Genomic DNA, 22,915 nt, shown 5'->3' on the forward strand with positions numbered 1-22,915 from the left:
ATGTACTCATTACAACCTCTGTCTGACGTGTTGTAGTATGTACTCATTAAAACCTGAGCCTGACTGACGTGTTGTAGTATGTACTCATTCCAACCTCTGTCTGACGTGTTGTAGTATGTACTCATTACAACCTCTGTCTGACATTTTGTAGTATGTACTCATTACAACCTCTGTCTGACGTGTTGTAGTATGTACTCATTAAAACCTGAGCCTGACTGACGTGTTGTAGTATGTACTCATTCCAACCTCTGTCTGACGTGTAGTAGCATGTACTCATTACAACCTCTGTCTGACGTGTTGTAGTATGTACTCATTACAACCTCTGTCTGACGTGTTGTAGCATGTACTCATTACAACCTCTGTCTGACGTGTTGTACCATGTACTCATTACAACCTCTGTCTGACGTGTTGTAGCATGTACTCATTACAACCTCTGTCTGACGTGTTGTAGCATGTACTCATTACAACCTCTGTCTGACGTGTTGTAGCATGTACTCATTACAACCTCTGTCTGACGTGTTGTAGCATGTACTCATTACAACCTCTGTCTGACGTGTTGTAGCATGTACTCATTACAACCTCTGTCTGACGTGTTGTAGCATGTACTCATTACAACCTCTGTCTGACGTGTTGTAGCATGTACTCATTACAACCTCTGTCTGACGTGTTGTAGCATGTACTCATTACAACCTCTGTCTGACGTGTTGTAGCATGTACTCATTACAACCTCTGTCTGACGTGTTGTAGCATGTACTCATTACAACCTCTGTCTGACGTGTTGTAGCATGTACTCATTACAACCTCTGTCTGACGTGTTGTAGCATGTACTCATTACAACCTCTGTCTGACGTGTTGTAGCATGTACTCATTACAACCTCTGTCTGACGTGTTGTAGCATGTACTCATTACAACCTCTGTCTGACGTGTTGTAGCATGTACTCATTACAACCTCTGTCTGACGTGTTGTAGTATGTACTCATTACAACCTCTGTCTGACATTTTGTAGTATGTACTCATTACAACCTCTGTCTGACGTGTTGTAGTATGTACTCATTAAAACCTGAGCCTGACTGACGTGTTGTAGTATGTACTCATTACAACCTCTTTTCAATTTGTAGTGCAGTGGATATAAAGTCTACACACCCCTGTTACAATGCCTCGTTTTTGTGATGTAAAAGAATGAGACAAAGATAAATCATGTCAGAATGTTTTCCAATTTTAATGTGACCTACAATGTGAACAATTCAATTGGAAAACAAACTGACATCTTCAAGGGGGAAAAATAGAAACCTTACAATAACCTGGTTGCATAACTGTGCACACCCTCTTATAACTGGGGTTGTGGCTGTGTTCAGAATTATCTAATCAAATTCAAATATTAGATATACCATGGAACACAGTGAAGACAGTGATCATCAAGTGGAGAAAATATGGCACAACAGAGACATTACCAACAACTGGAATTCCCTCCAAAATTGATGAAAAGACGAGAAGAAAACTGGTCAGGGAGGTTTCCAAGAGGCCTACAGCAACATTAAAGGAACTGCAGGAATTTCTGGCAAGTACTGGCTGTGCTACATGTGACAACAATCTCCCATATTCTTCATATGAATGGGCTATGGGGTAGGGTGGCAAGACGGAAGCCTTTTCTTACAAAGACAAATATCCAAGCCTGGCTTCAGCTGGAACCGGGGCCTTAGTCAGGGTGGAGGAAATTACGAACAGTTCCAAATACCAGGCAATTTTGGCACAAAACCTTCAGGCGTCCGTTAGAAAGCTGAAGATGAAGAGGAAGTTCACCTTTCTGCACGACAATGACACAAAGCACACTTCCAAATCCACAAAAGCATGGCTTCACCAGAAAAAGATTTTGGAGGTTTTGGAATGGCCCATTCCCAAACCTGAATCCAATTGAACATCTGTGGGGTGATCTGAAGAGGGCTGTGCACAGGAGATGTCCTCGCAATCTGACAGATTTGGAAACGCTTTTGCAAAGAAGACTGGGCAAATATAGCCACGTCAAGATGTGCCATGCTAATAGACTCCTACCCAAACAGACGGAGTGCTGTAATTAAATCAAAAGGTGCTTTGACAAAGTATTAGTTTAAGTGTGTGCACACTTATGCAACCAGGTTATTGTGAGTTTTTTATTTTTTGTTTGTTTTTCAATTTAATTGTTCACGCTATAGGTCACATTAAAGGTGGAAAAAATTATTTATCTTTTTATCTCATTCTTGTACATCACAAGAACCTGGCATTTTAACAAGGGTGTGTATAATTTGTATATCCACTGTATGTACTACAGTACTGCAATGCATTGGCTCCGTTGACAGGACCTTCCCAGCTGAGATTTTCTCTCGTATTAAGTATGTTTGCTGGCGCTGACATTGAAGCCAAAATTCTTGATTACCATACTTATGTGTATGTGGAACAATGTCTATCGCTAGTTAAACGCTGACTAACACTGAAAAACCTTCAAGTATTTCAACAAAACAATGTAAATACCCAAGCCATGTATAAACTGTCACAATTATGGAGATGCGAAATGAATCCTACTTCGGTCCACTTCCCAAGTGGCCAAGCCTGTGTTGCGTGGTGTGTGGGAGCCATGTGTGTGTTGTTGCAAACTATTATGGGATTAGTCCAGGAATGAAAACTGAATACTTAAAAAAAACAACCTGCGACAGAGTTTTTGTGTTCCACTACTGGCATACTAATGCTGACCAGAACAGACTGGCCCTGCGTGCAGGCCGACTAGTGTGTCTTATTGGCCGTGCCAAAAATTGCAGATTTTAATTATAATTTTGATTAATTGTACCCTAGGTTAAAGATCAACATGGGTTAGTAATGGGCATAATGGAAATAGTATTACATTTAGGGAAGATATGGCCCTGGCATTGATCACTAGTAGAAGAAGTGTTTGACTAGGAATGGATGGTTAAACCCTAATTGTTCCTGATCTCTATTAACTTTATGTCCCTGTATTACATCTGATCAGTGTCTCTCTACCAGGATGAAGCAGGCAGGGTTTTTCCAAGCTGAAAATTAGTCAAAGGTGGTACCACAACTACCACTACCCCGCGCTCTACCGGACGCCACCTCTGTGATTTACTTTATATAATATCTGGCCACTATATTATAGTGTAAAATCTGCCCTGTTGTCCACTTGAGCAGCCTCAATGTTCTCCCTAATAGCAACCTAAAGACAATGTAGGTTTTTACCCTCATGTGTTTGTTTTTTTCTCCTCTGTCTGTCCAGGACCAGTAGACATTTAATTGGGTTTAAGTGCATTCACTGTCAAAACCATGTTTTGATCCAGGAATCATATGAAATCACTCATCAAGCTTTATAAATAATCAGTCATTATTATTGTTGTTATACTATGTTCTTGTTCATTTGACTTGCATTAAATCCCCTTCAGAGCTGTAGGCCTATTTATTACAGCCTTGTTTTTTCCATTCCATTAACCAGGATGAAGCAGGTGTCGATGGTGCAGTGTGACTACACCCATTCTATTAACCATGTCCTCCCTTCATCAGATTGACATCGAGGTGAATGGAGAGTCAGTGGAGCTGCATATGAAGTTGGGAGACAATGGGGAGGCGTTCTTTGTCCAGGAGACAGAACAACAGAATGTGAGTTAGTCCTAACTATGCCTTAAAGCCTCTTACTGTCAGGTCCATATCCATACTATTCAAGGCTTGTTCTTATCAACAATGTAAGCTTGTGGTACCGGGACAAGAGCTGTAGAACCGGTTGTAACATGATCCCTGAAGCAGTGGTTCTGAAACTAATATTTTTCTGTTAGGAGATGCCGATCCAGCCCTGCTAAGGTCCTCTTCATGTAGATAATATGATTGTCTCTGTCATGGCAGTAAATTACAGCCCACTCAGCCACCTTCCCCATCCCCATTTGTTATAATGATAGATTAGTTGAGGTTGTTCAGGGTTTTCACACTTTGTTCTGTTAAGAAGCTTTTCTCATGACCCTTGGTATTTGACATTTGTCAGGTATTGAGCCCAGAGTTTTTTTTTATCCCCAATGCCCGGCCCATGTTTGAAGGATACGAAACTCTATATAATATTTCCTAGGCCTGTAAAATATTACATAGCTTTATATATTATAATGGAGATCTGAATGATATTACGGATACCTGTCAGTTAGTTGATAATGATATAACGTGGACCTGTTGGTTAATTGATAATGATTTTGCGGAGACCTGTCGGTTAGTTGATAATGATATTACGGAGACCTGTTGGTTAATTGATAATGATTTTGCGGAGACCTGTCGGTTAGTTGATAATGATATTACGGAGACCTGTTGGTTAATTGATAATGATTTTGCGGAGACCTGTCGGTTAGTTGATAATGATATTACGGAGACCTGTCGGTTAGTTGATAATGATATTACGGAGACCTGACGGTTAGTTGATAATGATATTAAGGAGACCTGTCGGTTAGTTGATAATGATATTAAGGAGACCTGTCGGTTAGTTGATAATGATATTACGGAGACCTGTCGGTTAGTTGATAATGATATAACGTGGACCTGTTGGTTAATTGATAATGATTTTGCGGAGACCTGTCGGTTAGTTGATAATGATATTACGGAGACCTGTTGGTTAATTGATAATGATTTTGCGGAGACCTGTCGGTTAGTTGATAATGATATTACGGAGACCTGTTGGTTAATTGATAATGATTTTGCGGAGACCTGTCGGTTAGTTGATAATGATATTACGGAGACCTGTCGGTTAGTTGATAATGATATTACGGAGACCTGACGGTTAGTTGATAATGATATTAAGGAGACCTGTCGGTTAGTTGATAATGATATTAAGGAGACCTGTCGGTTAGTTGATAATGATATTACGGAGACCTGTCGGTTAGTTGATAATGATGTAACGTGGACCTGTTGGTTAATTGATAATGATTTTGCGGAGACCTGTCGGTTAGTTGATAATGATATTACGGAGACCTGTCGGTTAATTGATAATGATTTTGCGGAGACCTGTCGGTTAGTTGATAATGATATTGCGGAGACCTGTCGGTTAGTTGATAATGATATTACGGAGACCTGTCGGTTAGTTGATAATGATATTACGGAGACCTGTCGGTTAGTTGATAATGATATTACGGAGACCTGTCGGTTAGTTGATAATGATATTACGGAGACCTGTCGGTTAGTTGATAATGATATTACGGAGACCTGTCGGTTAGTTGATAATGATATTACGGAGACCTGTCGGTTAGTTGATAATGATATTACGGAGACCTGTCGGTTAGTTGATAATGATATTACGGAGACCTGTCGGTTAGTTGATAATGATATTACGGAGACCTGTCGGTTAGTTGATAATGATATTACGGAGACCTGTCGGTTAGTTGATAATGATATTACGGAGACCTGACGGTTAGTTGATAATGATATTACGGAGACCTGTAGGTTAGTTGATAATGATATTACGGAGACCTGTGGGTTAGTTGATAATGATATTACGGAGACCTGTAGGTTAGTTGATAATGATATTACGGAGACCTGTCGGTTAGTTGATAATGATATTACGGAGACCTGTCGGTTAGTTGATAATGATATTACGGAGACCTGACGGTTAGTTGATAATGATATTACGGAGACCTGACGGTTAGTTCATTCTGTCTTGTTGTCTAGGAGATCGTCCCGGCACACCTTTCTACCTCCCCTCTCCCCACTGAGGTTCACATGTTTTGGATCTCAGAGGTCTCTGAACGAGGAGGAGGTTCAGTGGGGGGACCTCCAGACAGACGTGATGACACAGCTGAGGACCACAAAGAGACGTCAGGGGACCCCAACGCTCATACTGTCACGCACACACACAGCCCTGGTGTGGTAGCTGTGAAGAAAAAGAAGAGGAGGAGGAGAAAGCATAAAGGAGACCCGCGAAGGGAGGAGCTGACTCCTCCGACAGGCTCCAGTACTGCAGCTGTCCAGACTCCATCCGCCCCGCCCTCAGCTCCAGCTGCAGCCGAGGACATATTTGAGTTGGAGCTGAGCTCTGACGAGGACACCACCTCATCACGGTTAGCACAGATGCCATAGTCAGTGTCTGTCTGTAGTCAGTGTCTGTCTGTAGTCAGTGTCTCTCGGCTGATGGTGCCTGATAGCAGCTGTGTGTGTGAATCTATTTCCACAGGTAGTTTTGTTAAAAATATGTTAGTATGTGGTTCATTTAGGAAAAACATTTCCGTGATCTTACTAGTTGTTGTTATTGTTGTTGTTTTTTTGGTATTTTTTGCATTGACTGTACAGTATATTATATAAGATGCTAGTTTTTGAAGATATGCTGTTTGTCTAACTGCTCCAGTTGTTTTTGAAGATATGCTAGATGTCTAACTTCTTCAGTTGTTTTTAAAGATGTGCGAGTTGTCTGACAGATTTGTGTTACTGTCACTCCAGATCTCCTTCTATGAATGTGATCCGGGACATAGATCCTAAATTGCCTGCTGCCAGACATAACCTGGAGAGATACCCCTACTCTGATGGAGACTGGTCCCCATCTGACAGGTACAAACACACACACCTGGTCCTCTTCTGAGAAGTACACTAATACGTTTCAGACACTGCACACACACACACACCTGGTTCCCATCAGAGAGGTACACTAACACCTTTCAGACACTCTACTTACACACACTGTTTTTCTGTCTTTTTCTCCAGTCATGGCCACAGTCTGTCTGTGGCCTTTTCTCCTAAGAGTGACAGTGAACTGATGGCTCATCCTTCAGAGAGCATGCTCCGAGCAGAGAGCCACATGCAGTGGACTTGGGGGGAGTTCCCAGAACCCACCAGGGTAAGACCCTACTCTCACACTGTCTCACTCTCACACTGTCTCACTTTCACACTCTCTCACTCTCTCACTCTCACACTCTCACACTCTCACTCTCTCACTGTCTCACTCTCTCACTGTCTCACTCTCTCACTGTCTCACTCTCTCACTGTCTCACTCTCACACTGTCTCAAGAGTTATGGACCAACTAACTGACTTGATGAATCTATGTAGACAGCTTGTCATGAATCAGATTGTTTGATACTGAAATCCATAGAAAACTGATATAAAGCCCTGGAATTCAGGTGAAGACACGTCATGGGTTTCTAACCTACAGCATTCAGGCTGTGCTGCTCCAGGACTTGACTGGTTGGGTTTACCCTAAACCTGTTAAGTCAGGTTGCAGGTGGACTGGGATACATCATATTGTCACTGGCAACTGAAAGAATCGTTAGAACTTCTTCTGTGATGTAATCAAATATCAGGGGTGAACAAAGTGATGTAATCACAACATGATGTAATCCAAGCTGTCAGTGGTTGACCTTTTCTCATGACCCTTGGTATTTGACATTTGTCATCCACTCCTACAGGTGATGAAGAGGGACAGAGCAGACACACACTACATCACTCCCACAGAGAACACTCACTTCAGGGTCATCCTCAGCTCCCAGGCCATGGGTGACAACAGCGAGACTGGGGAGGAGACAGAGGGAGGGAATGAGGGAGAAATGAGGAGGAGGGTGTCAGAGGAGGAGGATTGTGGACATGTGTGTCCCATCGTCAAACCTGAACCACGAAGCCCTCTGTCGTCCGCTCCTGCTCGTCCACCTGTCAACTCTGTTTCCTTAATTTCTCCGGTCATTCCTGTGACTTGTGACAGTTGTTTTTCTGTCACCCCGGTCAGTTCTGTAATATCATCTATGACATCAGAAAGTCCTGTGACAACGGTCAGCTTCTCTGACAATGTAACTCTCACCTCGCCCTTGACCACCTCCTCGCCCTTGACCACCTCCTCCCCTCTCACTACTTCTGAGACCCTGGAGGTACAGGGCCTGTCCCCTCCTCTCCTCACCTCCTCTGCTGCTGCTAGTCAAATGGCTGGAGACATAGGCCTCACCCCCTCCCAGACCAGCCTCCCTGACTCCCCCACTAAGAAGAAAGGTGTTCCCAAGAGGAACAAGCACCAGGGCCCTGAAGACATCTACCTGGATGATCTCAACGTGCTGGAACCTGACGTGGCTGCTAGATATTTCCCCAAGAGGTCTGTAAGTCCGTAGGCACATGCATACATCCAAACTTCTGTGGTCTAATCCAGGTTTTTCTCCAGTGAAGCAGAGGCCAGCAAATCTAAGTTGTGGCTGGACTCAGAGCTGCGGTCGGGTTCCTTGTCCGGCTCCCAGTCTCCCCAATCAGTCGGCAGCGCTGCAGCGGACAGTGGGACAGAGTGTCTCTCTGACTCGACCTCTGACCTGCCTGATGTCACCCTTTCACTTTGTGGAGGCCTCAGTGACAACGCTGACATTTCCAAAGGTAGAATACAACAAGTTACTGAAAAACCTAACTGTACTTTCTCCTAATACTACTGTAAATGAATAACCTAACAGTACTTTCTCCTAATACTACTGTAAATAAATAACCCAACAGGACTTTCTCCTAATTATACTGTAAATTAGTAACCTAACAGGACTTAATCCTAATATTACTGTAAACTAATAACCTAACAAGACTTTATCATAACGCTGATGTAAATTAACGTAACAGGGCTTTATCCTAACACTACTGTAAATTAACGTAACAGGGCTTTATCCTAACACTACTGTAAATTAACATAACAGCGCTTTATCCTAACACTACTGTAAATTAACGTAACAGGGCTTTATCCTAACACTACTGTAAATTAACATAACAGCGCTTTATCCTAACACTACTGTAAATTAACGTAACAGCGCTTTATCCTAACACTACTGTAAATTAACGTAACAGCGCTTTATCCTAACACTACTGTCCATCTGTCCAACAGCTATTTAGTTCCGTAGTGATGTTTGGAATGTATCAACTGAAATGTGGAGTTCTCTGTCCCTGGTTGATTGTTCATGGTAATACTGCAATGTTTTTTGTTTTTCTATGTTTCTCTCCAGAGAAGTTCATGGAACATATGATAACGTATAATGAGTTTGCTGAGAACCCTGCAATTATAGATAACCCGAACTTGGTTGTTCAAATCAATAACAGGTGAGAATTCATCCTTCTATCAAATGTATTTTATAAAGCCTTTTTTACATCAGGAGTTGTAACCCCAAAGAGCAACCAAAAACAAGAAATGTATGTATAGTGGCTACGGAAAACTCCCTAGTCGTGTCGGAACCTAAAAAGAAACCTATAGAGTTGCTGGACTCTTCTGGCTGAGAACCCAGCTATTATTTATAACCAAATAATCTGATTAATAACAGATGAGAAACTGATCAATTATTGATAAGAACCCAGCCCTTAAAGATAAGATCTCTGGATTATTTACGGTTATTTCCTTTAGAAGATGCCCTTATCTGGCATGACTTACAGCAGCTAGTGCATACATTGTCATTTCATATGTGGTTTGGTATCTCTGTTTTCTGGATTAGTACTCATTTCTGAATGACACAGAACCCAGAAATTCTGACCAGGGAACAGAGATAGGACCCATATCTGTGATGCCGGTTGGTACCTCTGTCGTCGGTTGCTCGCTCGGTACCTCTGCCCGGTCGGAGAAACTGAGTTTTCTCTCTCTTCCAGATACTATAACTGGACTTTAGCCGCTCCGCTGATCCTCAGTCTACAAGCTTTCCAGAAGAACTTACCAAAGGTTAACTCACTTTCATTTACATGTTATTCATTTAGCAAGTGCTTTTATTCAGAGTGGTGATGTTATTTTAGATACTCTTTGAAAAGGTAGGGTTATAGATGATGGGCAGGGTTTTGGATCTCCTTACTTCAACAGGAAGCTTATTCCACCACTCAGGCGCAGGTAAGAAGAATTTTACTCGAGTAGAAGCTTGGGGTAGGATATGTTTTTTTTGCATAGCTGGAAGGCATGGAGAAGCAGTTCTCCTGGTTGCAAGCAGAGAGGAGCATCATCGCTGTTTAGGATGGTTCAAGCTTGACAGAGTGGAGGAACTTGTGAAGAGTGAACACCAGGCAGGGTTTTTTAAACAGGTGTTACCTCAACATTTCTGAAATCTCTGCCTATCTGTCTGTGTCTGTAACTGCCTGTCTGTCTGTACCTGCCCGCCTGTCTGTCTGTACATGCTCGTCTGTGTGTCTGTCTGTCTGGATCTGTCTGGTTGCAGGCTACAGAAGAGGCTTGGGTAAAAGAGAAGATGCCAAAGAAGTCTGGTCGCTGGTGGTTCTGGAGGAAGAGAGCTGACAGCTCAGTGAAACAGGTACATATATAATTGCGTCATTGTTATTATTGATATAAATTAAGAGACCACCGCAAATTAAACGCTTCTCTTCCTCACTCAAAACCTTCCTTTTCAACTTTTTTGGAAAGGAAAGAAAAAGGTTGCAGTGGTCTCTTAATTTTTTCCAGTGTTGTATGTATAGTTGAGTCTGACCCTCAACACTGACAATCACCACAAATTTCTCTGTCTGAGACCAAGATGGAAACCAAAGATCAACTGGATGAAGGGAGAGACTCTCTGTCTCAGGACAGCATGGTCTTACCGTGAGTTATTGCCCCAGCACTACTACATCACTACTATATTCATCACTACTCAATACTCAATCACTACTTCATCGCAGCAATATTTCACAACATCACTACTCTATCACATCACCACTGCACGCCATCACCACTGCACGCCATCACCACTGCACGCCATCACCACTGCACGCCATCACCACTGCACGCCATCACCACTGCATGCCATAACTGCTGCCTTATATCACCACTACTGCAATACATCCCTACTACTACTAAACCACATTATCACTACTACTACACTACGTCACTACTACTACACTATGTCACTGCTGCACTATTTGACTGCTGCGCTCCATTACCACATTCTAGATCTACTACTACTGCAGCTACTGCAGCTACATCGCTACTGCAGCTACATCACTACTGCAGCTACATCACTACTGCAGCTACTGCACTACATCACTACTACAGCTACAGCACTACATCACTACTACAGCTACAGCACTACATCACAACTGCACTACATCACTACTGCAGCTACTGCACTACATCACTACTACAGCTACTGCACTACATCACTACTACAGCTACAGCACTACTGCACTACATCACTACTGCACTACATCACTACTGCAGCTACTGCACTACATCACTACTGCACTACAGCACTACTGCAGCTACAGCACTACTGCAGCTACAGCACTACTGCAGCTACAGCACTACTGCAGCTACAGCACTACATCACTACTGCAGCTACTGCACTACATCACTACTGCAGCTACTGCGCTACATAATACAGTAGTACTAAACTCCATCTGTCCCACTACCAATATAACTATGGCCAGCTCTGAAGCCTAAATGCAGTCTAGACAGATGTGAATCTATCTATAGCCGCATTTCCACTGCAGGAACCAGGGTCTAGAACCAGGAACCAGGGACTATATTTTACCCCCAAAACAGGGGGTATCTGCTGGAGGGGTAGGACTTTCCCAGAGTACCCGAACTTTGGGGTGGGGGTTGCAGTGATGAACATCTGATTGGTCGATGTTAGTAGTGTAGAGGCTACTCGTAGAAGTTTTCAACAGCCATTTTTAAATGTCCTCAGCAGAGTAAAGTTAAAGGAGATTATTTTGCTTATAAAAACAGAAGAACATATTATGGAGAAGAAATTGAACTACAGATGGAATTGCAGTAAAGGGAAATGGCAGGAGACGCGGCTGACAGTTAATTGCATTGAGCAATCATACATTTTGATACACAATTTTATAATAAATATTGGCAGACATTTAATATATACTTTATTTTGTGTTAACCATAAAAGTTACTATCTTGGTCGAGAAATTAATGTCCTATTTATTTATTTACGTGTATAATCTGGGGCGTATATTCTGTTGCATGTCAATCATCTAACTAATGTTGTTAATAGTAAATCCTTAGGCTTTTTCCTGAGGCTGCACATGCATAAATGTAACTATTCCAGCAGCCAATATCAATCACACACACGATATACAGTATGTGCCTCCTGTCTCCAATGATACATTATTTAAAATAATTTAATTTTATACTAATGAAATTAAAAAAGCTGCCAACTGTGATTATCCAGATACTGCCTTCTGAAGCATTTCTAAATTTGGTTCAAGTAGTTTAATGCTCCTTCAAAATTTCCTTGGAGCTCCTTATTTAATTTAAACTCCATGCTAATTTCAGGACAAGATTAGTTTCCAAACCGTATTTTTTGCCTTGTATTTAGAGTTGTGATACAAAAGCTGGGTGGATAATTTAGGTGACCAGGGAGCTTATTGTGCCCTCGTTTCTCGTGGGTAGCAGACAGACACCGTCTTTTATTCAGACAGAAACCTAACATGCATTTGAGATGATAAACTCCAAAGTGATGAGAACCCGTATGCATTATCCATTCACACTAACACCACCGAAGACCAAGTCCACGCCTTAAAGATGTGTACACAAACATATCCTGCAAGTTAAGTGAGTTGATCATTATTCACATGGGGAAACTGCCGGGAGAAGCTTCAAATAACTAAACAAGTTGTTAGTTATTTATACCTTGCACATTTGTATTTTGCACCTAAATATTTGGAGATAAATAGTTGTGGAACAAAATGTGTATATAGTAGCTGTTTGTGTAAATCTGAAAACAGAAGAACTCCCAAAATCTCACTTAATGCTGAAATGTTAATTATCACTACAGATAAAGAACAAAAAGGTTTTATGCGTGATAGTGTGAATCTGTGTCAGTCATCTCATCTCACAGTCAATCTCCACAATAGCTCATAAAGCCCAATAAATAAGGATCAACGGCAGCGCCACTTGAATCTCCTCTCCTCTTACTGGGCTGTTGCCATGTCACTTTGCATGGCGTGCGTGCTTGTGTCAGAGTAAGAACTTACGCCAGCGGACTAATTGGATTAATCATGGGTCTTTAGACTGCGGTAGAAACGCCCACACAACAATGGGCTGAAGGAACCCTTTAGTTTCTTGAAAAATATGTTCCTGGGACTAAACGTTCCTAGTATTTTTGGTGGAATTGTGGATTATGTAACTGTTTCCTTGTCCAGTAAGGAGGCAGGTGAATCTATCCATATAACTGTGTCCTTGTCCAGTAAGGAGGCAGGTGAATCTATCCATATAACTGTGTCCTTGTCCAGTAAGGAGGCAGGTGAATCTATCCATATAACTGTGTCCTTGTCCAGTAAGGAGGCAGGTGAATCTATCCATATAACTGTGTCCTTGTCCAGTAAGGAGGCAGGTGAATCTATCCATATAACTGTGTCCTTGTCCAGTAAGGAGGCAGGTGAATCTATCCATATAACTGTGTCCTTGTCCAGTAAGGAGGCAGGTGAATCTATCCATATAACTGTGTCCTTGTCCAGTAAGGAGGCAGGTGAATCTATCCATATAACTGTGTCCTTGTCCAGTAAGGAGGCAGGTGAATCTATCCATATAACTGTGTCCTTGTCCAGTAAGGAGGCAGGTGAATCTATCCATATAACTGTGTCCTTGTCCAGTAAGGAGACAGGGGAGTCATCCAGTGATGAAACAGGGGAGGTGAGGACTGCTGCCTTTCAGGAGAGACTCCAGGGATCAGAGGACCTGTCTCATCAACCACACCTTCACCCTCACAGCCCCTATGCCTACAGGAAGTCTCTACGCCTCTCCTCAGAACAGATAGTAAGCACACATATGCAAATGGACAGTTAGTTTTTGTCTGTTTAGAGAGGTACATTGTCCTGAAGGTAATCCATATGTTATGATTGTTTAAATCCCATGTGACATTGTTATATTAAATGCCTCTGGCTTTGAGTGGTTACTAATTATAAATGTAGCACTGCCTTGTAGAAACGCTCCCTCTGGTGGAGATGCTGGGTGGGTTAGAGCTCCCTCTGGTGGAGATGCTGGGTGGGTTAAAGCCAGTTAAAGCTCTCTGATGAAAAGTCAAGACTGATATATCTTCCTTACCATTTAAAAAACCGAAGTACACCCCCTGGAAAGTTTTAACACATTGATATTTGGACATATGAATATTTAAGCCAAATTGCAACCACATTCCACGACATTGATGAAGGTTACACAATTTAACAAAACATTCAAAATATATTTTAAACCAAGCAATTAAAATAAACAATTTCCTTATGCAGAAAAAGTTATACAACCTACCTTAGCCAGCCTATAAACTGGCTAAAATTAGAATCAGGTGCACCAAAACAGGTTACATTGCGGAGTAAACTTGGTCTGGGTTGCTCCTCACCTTACATGGCTGTGGTAACATCATGTCAAAATGTATAGATCTATCTGAGGCCCTCAGAACAAAAACTGTTCAACTGATTATCTACAAAGTCCAGACCACTGGCATAGGTCAGGTTGTTCACTAAATTTAGCTCAAGAGCTGACCAAATTGAAGTCTCTAAAAACTCAAGGTTAACATCAAGGGGATCAATCAATCAGTGTAGTGCAGGAGTCAAATGATGCATGATGAATGAATGATTTCAAAGTGTAATCTTGTGTTTTCATTTGTTAAATGGGGTTAGGTGAAGATTTACGTGGTGTATTTACTTTTTTATGGCTGAATGACAGGCCAGTATCGGTTGTTCAGGGTTAGTGACCAGGAACCCTAAACAAAAATTAGGCTAAGAATAACGTCGAACTCTGAGTTAGCCCTGTTTTTTTGGAACAGGATAAATTATATTGTTCATTATTCATTCTCTATCGGGCATTTGTGCGGAACCACTTTCTGACCTGTGAGTAATTGCCCAATTTTTGTTCAACCCCTTGAATTAATCTTGGTTGTTTCATTTCAAATCCATTGTGGTGGCGTACAGAGCCAAAATTATGAAAATGTTGTAAGAGTCCAAATATTTCCAGACCTATTGTATATATGTACCGAATGAATGTATTGCTTGTATTTTAGGTTGCTATTTAGGAGGACATTGTAGTGTCAATTAGCTGCTCAAGTGAACAACAGGGCAGATTTAACACTATATATAATACTTGTCTTGTCTAAATGTGTATCCAGATCTTATATAAAGTTTATCAGAGGGGGGTTTGGGGGCATAACTCCTGGTGTTAGTGATGAATTATAGGTAATGTAGTCCTTCTCTTCCCTTTAGGCCAGTCTGAAGCTAAAGGAGGGGCCTAATGATGTAACCTTCAGCATTACTACCCAGTACCAGGGTACCTGTCGATGTGAAGGAACCATCTACCTCTGGAACTGGGACGACAAGGTCATTATCTCAGACATCGATGGAACCATCACCAAGTAAGTCCAACTATACAGCTTCAACATACATTTCTAAGTAGGACAACTTTCATTATGACAAAGGCCCTACCTAGGACAGAGATGGGGACAAGTCACACATGGTCAAGTCCAAGCAAGTCTCAAGTCTAAACCATCAAGTCTCGAGTCAAGTCTCAAGTCACAGTTCAGATAAATCAAGCAAGTCAAGTCAAGTCAAGGGTTCACCCTAAGCAAGTCAAGTCGAGTCCTTATAAGTTTCAAGTCAAGTCAAGTCACAGTACTAAAGAGATGAACACACACACACACACTGTCCTCTGTTTCTGACGTGCGCTTGGTGCGAAGCTCGATATCGATATCTTCCGCTGTAAAATTTTTTGGGGGGACGAAGCGGAGGGATCTTGAATCAGCCTGAAGGGGTTGTATTCGCTATAACAACCGCCTCGCTATACCTTATCCGGCTTATTACATGGCTACCTACCAAATAAATCTATAATTTCACACAAAATATTGATTTCAAAAGGAATTTATTGATTTAAAAACGATTGTATTGCTTCCTCTAAAGAAAATAGTCCGTTCCGTCTCTGGTTAGAATCCTGCTGCGTCCATAGAAACGCACTGTTTTTCATGGCAACGGTCTGTTATCAAGAAATAACACGCATTCTGCACTGGAATTCAGCCAAAACATGTAATAAGGGCTAATAATAACAACCTTATAAACTAATTATTGTGACTGAAAAACTGCCTAATATGTAATTACGCTGTAATTATTCTTGTCTGTATGAGTAAAAAAAATAAACTCTTCGAAATGTTTAGGTGCTAATCACATCGGCGCCTCCATGTTAGCCTTTCATGCAGTAAAGTTAACTGTTATGGTGTAAGCACAATGCTTTTTAGTTTCCACACGCAGTCCACAAACACTTGAAAATGCCCACATTTAATACAGACATTATAGCCTACGTGTAATAATATACATGCCCGCTCATTTTAAGATGCCCATCAACATTAAAATTCAGGCTATGCCACTGTTATAGTCAAATTCCCTTACATCTATTTACCAGATGTATTCAGTAATGATAATGGTCACATTTCTAACAAGAAAAAAAACAAACATAATATGCAACATAAGGCCAAATTATGACAAACAAAAGATTAATTCATTACATTAGTAACTTAATCGTTATAGATCTTAGTGAAACTGAATATAAAGAGATTACTTTCTTACCTTTCCTTGGGGTTCTTAAAATAACGAATGAAATTGACGTTGTTGCATATTTTGCATCTGGCAAATCTTTTTTTATTCACACGGTCCAGTTCAAAGTCCTTGTATCCAAACGATACAATTTGTGGAGCTCACCTAACGTTACTGTCTGCCATGTTTGGCGCGGTTTGAATTGTGCTGCGTTAAAGGCACATACGCTGATTAGTGCTGCTGATGTCACAACATATAAAATAATTTTATTGCTGTTTGTTTATTATAAGTTCAAGTCATTGTCGAGTCTTCCACTTCAAGTCAAGTCAAGTCTCAAGTAAATTGTTCTCAAGTCAAAGTCAAGTCAAGTCATTTACATACTTTAATCAAGCAAGTCACAAGTCCTGAAAATTGTGACTCGAGTCAGACTCGATATATAAAGGCTCTAGGCCGTAGCGGATATATAAAGGCTCTAGGCCGTAGCGGATATAAAGGCTCTAGGCCGTAGCGGATATAAAGGCTCTAGGCCGTAGCGGATATAAAGGCTCTAGGCCGTAGCGGATATAAAGGCTCTAGGCCGTAGCGGATATAAAGGCTCTAGGCCGTAGCGGATATAAAGGCTCTAGGCCGTAGCGGATATAAAGGCTCTAGGCCGTAGCGGATATAAAGGCTCTAGCGGTGGATGTAAACGCTCTAGGCAGGTGTCTGTGTCTTTGTGTCAGAGGTTATGGTATGAGTCAACCAGTGACCGTGGATGTAACCATGGAGACTGGAGGTTATGGTATGAGTCAACCAGTGACCGTGGATGTAACCATGGAGACTGGAGGTTATGGTATGAGTCAACCAGTGACCGTGGATGTAACCATGGAGACTGGAGGTTATGCTATGAGTCAAATAGTGACAATAGAAGGGTACTTCAAAATTTTTAACAACAGTAATGTTATGAGTGACAAACTTCCACTGATCAGTTTGGAACAACACATACAGTATATGTGAAGCTCAATGTTCTTCCAGATTCACTGCACTTTTAGAGAAGACAATGCTGTTGTTGTTATTATAATTAAGAGACAAAAGTACAAAACATGACACCATTTAATTTTTCATTTTGTTGAATTCTGTGTTTTTCTCTGGACTCCGTGATTCTGCGTTATTCACTTCACCTGTCAGTGGTCATAATGTTATGGCTGATGGGTGTATCAGTGTTATTCACTTCACCTGTCAGTGGTCATAATGTTATGGCTGATCGATGTAAATTACTCTTACGATTCGGCATTACTGGTTTAGGTTAAAGTTTAGGCATAAAGGATAGGTTAGTCAGGCTAAGGTTAGATTTAGGGTTAGGGAATAGGGAACATGGAATTCTTTGTTAGATTTCATGTCCAGATAGAAAAAAAATATGTGGGTTGCGTGTGTGTCTGTGTGCATGTTCATCAAAAAGTCTCCTTCCAGTTAGGTTAGGTTTGGGGTTAGAATAAGGCCGGGGTTACATTTTGGATTAAGGTTAGATTTTTGTGGTAAAGGTTAAGTGAGTCAGAGAAATTACATTTCTCAACAGTTTAAATCTCTAAAGCACAGTTTAAATAAAATATTCTGTTAATGACACCTCCCTCTGTCTTATTATACCAACTGTCTCTTTTACAGGTCTGATGTATTCGGTCAGATCTTGCCCCAGCTTGGTAAAGACTGGACCCATCAGGGCATAGCTAAGCTGTACCACTCTGTGGCAGAGAATGGTTATAAGTTCCTGTACTGCTCAGCAAGAGCTATCGGCATGGCTGACATGACCAGAGGTTACCTGCAGTGGGTCAATGATGACGGAACAATTCTACCTAGAGGTCCCCTGATGCTGTCGCCCAGCAGTCTCTTCTCTGCCTTCCACAGGTAGGATACCATACCATGCACACACATCTAACACAACTCAAACCATATGCACACATCTAACACAACACACACCATGCACACATATCTAACACAATTCACATACCTAACATAATGCAGGTATGGAGCCCCCACCATGTAATTCTGATAGAATTCTCTTGTCTAATGCGTGTATCTGCTTTAGGGAGGTGATCGAGAAGAAGCCTGAGATCTTTAAGATTGAGTGTCTGACAGACATCAGGAACCTCTTCCAGCACAACAAGAGACCCTTCCACGCCGCCTTTGGAAACAGAACCAACGTTAGTGGAGATACATTGTACATAAACAGAACCAATGTTAATGGAGATGCATTGTACATAAACAGAACCAACATTAGTGGAGATGCATTGTACATAAACAGAACCAATGTTAATGGAGATGCATTGTACATAAACAGAACCAATGTTAATGGAGATGCATTGTACATAAACAGAACCAATGTTAATGGAGATGCATTGTACATAAACAGAACCAATGTTAATGGAGATGCATTGTACATAAACAGAACCAATGTTAGTGGAGATGCATTGTACATAAACAGAACCAATGTTAGTGGAGATGCATTGTACATAAACAGAACCAATGTTAATGGAGATGCATTGTACATAAACAGAACCAATGTTAATGGAGATGCATTGTACATAAACAGAACCAATGTTAATGGAGATGCATTGTACATAAACAGAACCAACGTTAATGGAGATACATTGTACATAAACAGAACCAACATTAGTGGAGATGCATTGTACATAAACAGAACCAACGTGAGTGGAGATGCATTGTACATAAACAGAACCAACGTTAATGGAGATACATTGTACATAAACAGAACCAATGTGAGTGGAGATGCATTGTACATAAACAGAACCAATGTGAGTGGAGAGACATTGTACATTTTAGTCTTTTAGTGTATTGGTTCCCAACCAGGGGAGCTAGGACCACTGGGGTAAGGTGCATACTCAGTCCAGGCTAAAATGTAGTAGGTGGTACTTTCATCTCTTATTCAGCGTCCTGTAGTGAGTGCGTACATTTCCTCACTGGTGCTCTGGCTGTACCACAGTTGGAAGGCCGCTATGACCTGGGTTTTACCCTAACCTATAAATATTAACCTCTCCTGACCTGATCTCTAGTCATCTCTAGTACCACCGTAAACAGCTGTTGTAATAGTATACTTACAATTAAATCTCGGTACAGTTTCCAGCCCTGGGTCCTCTTTCCTTTGTATAACTGTTTTGTGAGGGTGTGTTAACTCTTTTTTCTGTGGAATCTACCTAGGATGCGTTTGCCTATAAGGAGGTTGGCGTGCCTTTGTGCAGGATATTTACTGTGAACCCTAAGGGAGAGCTGATCCAGGAACAGACAAAAGGAAACAAGTCTTCGTAAGTCTTCCAAAGTTTACCATGTTACTAAAGTCCCCATAAAACTAATTGTTCCAGGTTTGGAGACAAAGATTAAGCCTAGGCCCAGAATAAAAAACTAAGCTCAATGGAAATTTCCATTGATCTTGATTATTTTTTGGCCAGGACTAGGCCTAATCGGTGTCTGCTAAACAAGGTATTATATACCTTGTTACTGAAGTCTTCATAAATATACCAGGGTTTACAATGTTAGGTTGTAACCTTGTAAGGTTACTAGTGTTAATCATTTTACTAAAGTCCTTGTAAGGTTACTAGTGTTAATCATTTTACTAAAGTCCTTGTAAGGTTACTAGTGTTAATCATTTTATTAAAGTCCTTGTAAGGTTACTAGTGTTAATCATTTTAATAAAGTCCTTGTAAGTCTACTTGGTTTTACCATGTCACTGAAGACCTCATAAAACTACTTGTGTGTACTGTCTATTAGCATCCCAGTTAGGTTGGAAACTTGCTCAGCTCAGCTGGCAAGCAAATATAATCTTTGCTAATTTTCTAAAATATGATGTTAGCTTCATACATAATTAGGTTGATTAAAGTCTGTTTTCTGTAGCGGTTTTAGTTTTTGTCAGATTACATAACGTCTTTGAGAGCAAAGGGTGTGGTCATTCGGTGTTGTCACTGGCAAAAACTGTTATTCCATTCTGTCTCTGTGTTCAGGTACAGTCGTCTTAGTGAGCTGGTGGAACATGTGTTCCCTCTGCTCAGTAAGGAACAGACTGAAGCCTTTGTTTGGCCGGAGTACAGCTCTTTCTGCTACTGGAGAACGCCTCTACCTGACATCAGCCCTGAAGACCTCAACTTGACCTAACCTTTCAGTCCCAACCATAACCAAACCACGCCCTGACGGACAGACCCAAGACGCGCCCCGATGGACAGACCCAAGCCGCGCCCTGACGGACAGACCCAAGCCGCGCCCCGATGGACAGACATACCTGTTGGTGTGCTACTGGAAATAAGAGCTTGATGACAGACTTGGCCAACTAAACTGTCTGTGCATCACAGTGCACAGGAATAACTTTTTTGGAGCACAGGATCGAATATATTCCAGCCACTGAGTGTTTTAAATGGCTCTGGGTGATATTTTATGAATGCTGTAGGTCTGTCTGTGGTCTGTGTGTTAATGTCTAACGTGGGTTGAAATGGTTACTAGGTATTTAATGTTTGTTTTCCATGCCGTTGTTATTTCTCCTAATTAATATTCTGTTTCATTTTTTTATTTGTTGCACTGCCTTTATTACCTGGCAACAGCCATTTGTAGTGATGTATTGGATGGTATCTATTACCTGGCAACAGCCAGTTGTAGTGATGTACTGGATAGTATCTATTGAAGGCAACAGCCAGTTGTAGTGATGTACTGGATGGAATCTATTGAAAGGCTACAGCCAGTTGTGGTGATGTACTGGATGGTATCTATTGAAAGGCTACAGCCAGTTGTAGTGATGTACTGGATGGTATCTATTGAAAGGCTACAGCCAGTTGTGGTGATGTACTGGATGGTATCTATTGAAAGGCTACAGCCAGTTGTAGTGATGTACTGGATGGTATCTATTGAAAGGCTACAGCCAGTTGTGGTGATGTACTGGATGGTATCTATTGAAAGACAACAGCCAGTTGTAGTGATGTACTGGATGGTATCTATTGAAAGGCTACAGCCAGTTGTGGTGATGTACTGGATGGTATCTATTGAAAGACAACAGCCAGTTGTAGTGATGTACTGGATGGAATCTATTAAAAGGCTACAGCCAGTTGTGGTGATGTACTGGATGGAATCTATTGAAAGGCTACAGCCAGTTGTGGTGATGTACTGGATGGTATCTATTGAAAGGCAACAGCCAGTTGTGGTGATGCACTGGATGGTATCTATTGACTGGCTACTGACAGTGATGCACTGAGCAGCTCCAGTTCTCATGAAAACACTGTTGGTGATGGTGTGCTTGATGTCATCTGAGTGGGCCTAACTCTGACCTCACTATCCAAAAATATTACAGTACACAGTGTTCTCTACTGTCAAAAGTAGAAAAGCAGCCTATTTTCTGCCTTCCATGGGTATAACACACATAGTATCTAACACACCAACATGCTGCTGTACAATGCCTTACCCAACACCAACATCTAACACACCTTGACATCACAACTTAACACTACACATCCTGTCCCACATAACTATTATAGAAAGCTCACATAGCTGACTCATTGAACACAGGAGGAAAATGCAAGAACAAACAGGAAATGCTTTGGCCTGGACAAGAAGTAATTTGGCAGATAGCTGCTCTAATGACTGTTAAATCTCTAAACGTCATCAGAATAACTGGGTCTCCAGAGCCTAAGACTTCTCCTACACTCTTTCAGGAGTTGAGTTCATCTGGCAACTAAAAGCTGGACTGGACTGTACTGATCCTGGCTACAGTTCATCCGGGCTGGTTGGATTTTAGTGCTTTTAGTCTGTACCAGTTGGGCTGCCACATGGGCACTATTCTAGCACTGATCTCCACAAGAAAATGTTTGTGACTATGAAGAGACACTTAACAACTTTGTAACTTTATATAGAGGTACTGAATGGATATTAAGCACAACTTAATTATTTAGCCTTCATCTATATATATTGACATTTATTCATTAGGATATTTATGATCAATATCATTTTTGTTGACAACCTAAGAACAATGCGATGTAGTTGTTTTTTTTATGGTAGGCTTTGTCTGGTTTCAGTTGTAGACGTGTTTTCTCATGGTCTGTTCAGTTAGCCAGTTTTGTAATGTCTGGAACACTGGGTGGGAGGTGTCTGTTTGCCAAGTTGATTCATGATTAACATCCATTCTTTCTGTGAAAGATGTTAAGTGTATTCGTGGCAGCCCATCTTAAACCAACCATGAGAATAGCCTCAACTGTAGGATGTCCGCCATCTCTTCTCCAGACCTAGAGTATGGCTTGTCTCTTTCCTTCATTGTTGATGCCTTTTTTGTTTTTATGTTTTAATTCCTTATCAGATGTGAGATCTTGGTTTGTTTGTTTGATGTTTAACTGTATAAATACATTTTATTATTGAATGTTACTATTGTTATTCTCTGTATTAGTTTCTATGAAAATGTTGTTTAAAATAATAATGTTGACTGTAAAGTATAATGAAGCTAACCAGGCATGACTCAGTCATGTT

General features: G+C 41.2%; 1 protein-coding gene across 4 annotated transcripts in view; it reads left to right on the plus strand.

Annotated features, from left to right (window-relative positions):
• The window catches only part of lpin2 (lipin 2), a 34,628-nt gene extending 12,815 nt beyond the window's left edge, over positions 1 to 21,813 (plus strand). For 2 of the 4 annotated variants that reach the window (XM_029119015.2, XM_029119013.2), the window contains exons 3-17: positions 3,541 to 3,636; positions 5,674 to 6,062; positions 6,439 to 6,546; positions 6,700 to 6,832; positions 7,399 to 8,069; positions 8,136 to 8,338; positions 8,947 to 9,040; positions 9,578 to 9,647; positions 10,132 to 10,224; positions 10,438 to 10,508; positions 13,514 to 13,676; positions 15,113 to 15,261; positions 18,071 to 18,310; positions 18,492 to 18,627; positions 18,700 to 19,605. In XM_029119015.2, coding sequence (XP_028974848.2) covers positions 3,541 to 3,636; positions 5,674 to 6,062; positions 6,439 to 6,546; positions 6,700 to 6,832; positions 7,399 to 8,069; positions 8,136 to 8,338; positions 8,947 to 9,040; positions 9,578 to 9,647; positions 10,132 to 10,224; positions 10,438 to 10,508; positions 13,514 to 13,676; positions 15,113 to 15,261; positions 18,071 to 18,310; positions 18,492 to 18,627; positions 18,700 to 19,254 — 3,171 coding nt within the window. In that variant the 3' untranslated portion in view covers positions 19,255 to 19,605. The other 2 variants (XM_013131722.4, XM_029119014.2) reach the window with 2 other exon arrangements.
• The last annotated feature ends 1,102 nt before the right edge of the window (positions 21,814 to 22,915 follow it).

The sequence above is a fragment of the Esox lucius genome, chromosome 3 (assembly GCF_011004845.1).
Source record: "Esox lucius isolate fEsoLuc1 chromosome 3, fEsoLuc1.pri, whole genome shotgun sequence".
Lineage (NCBI taxonomy): Eukaryota > Metazoa > Chordata > Actinopteri > Esociformes > Esocidae > Esox > Esox lucius.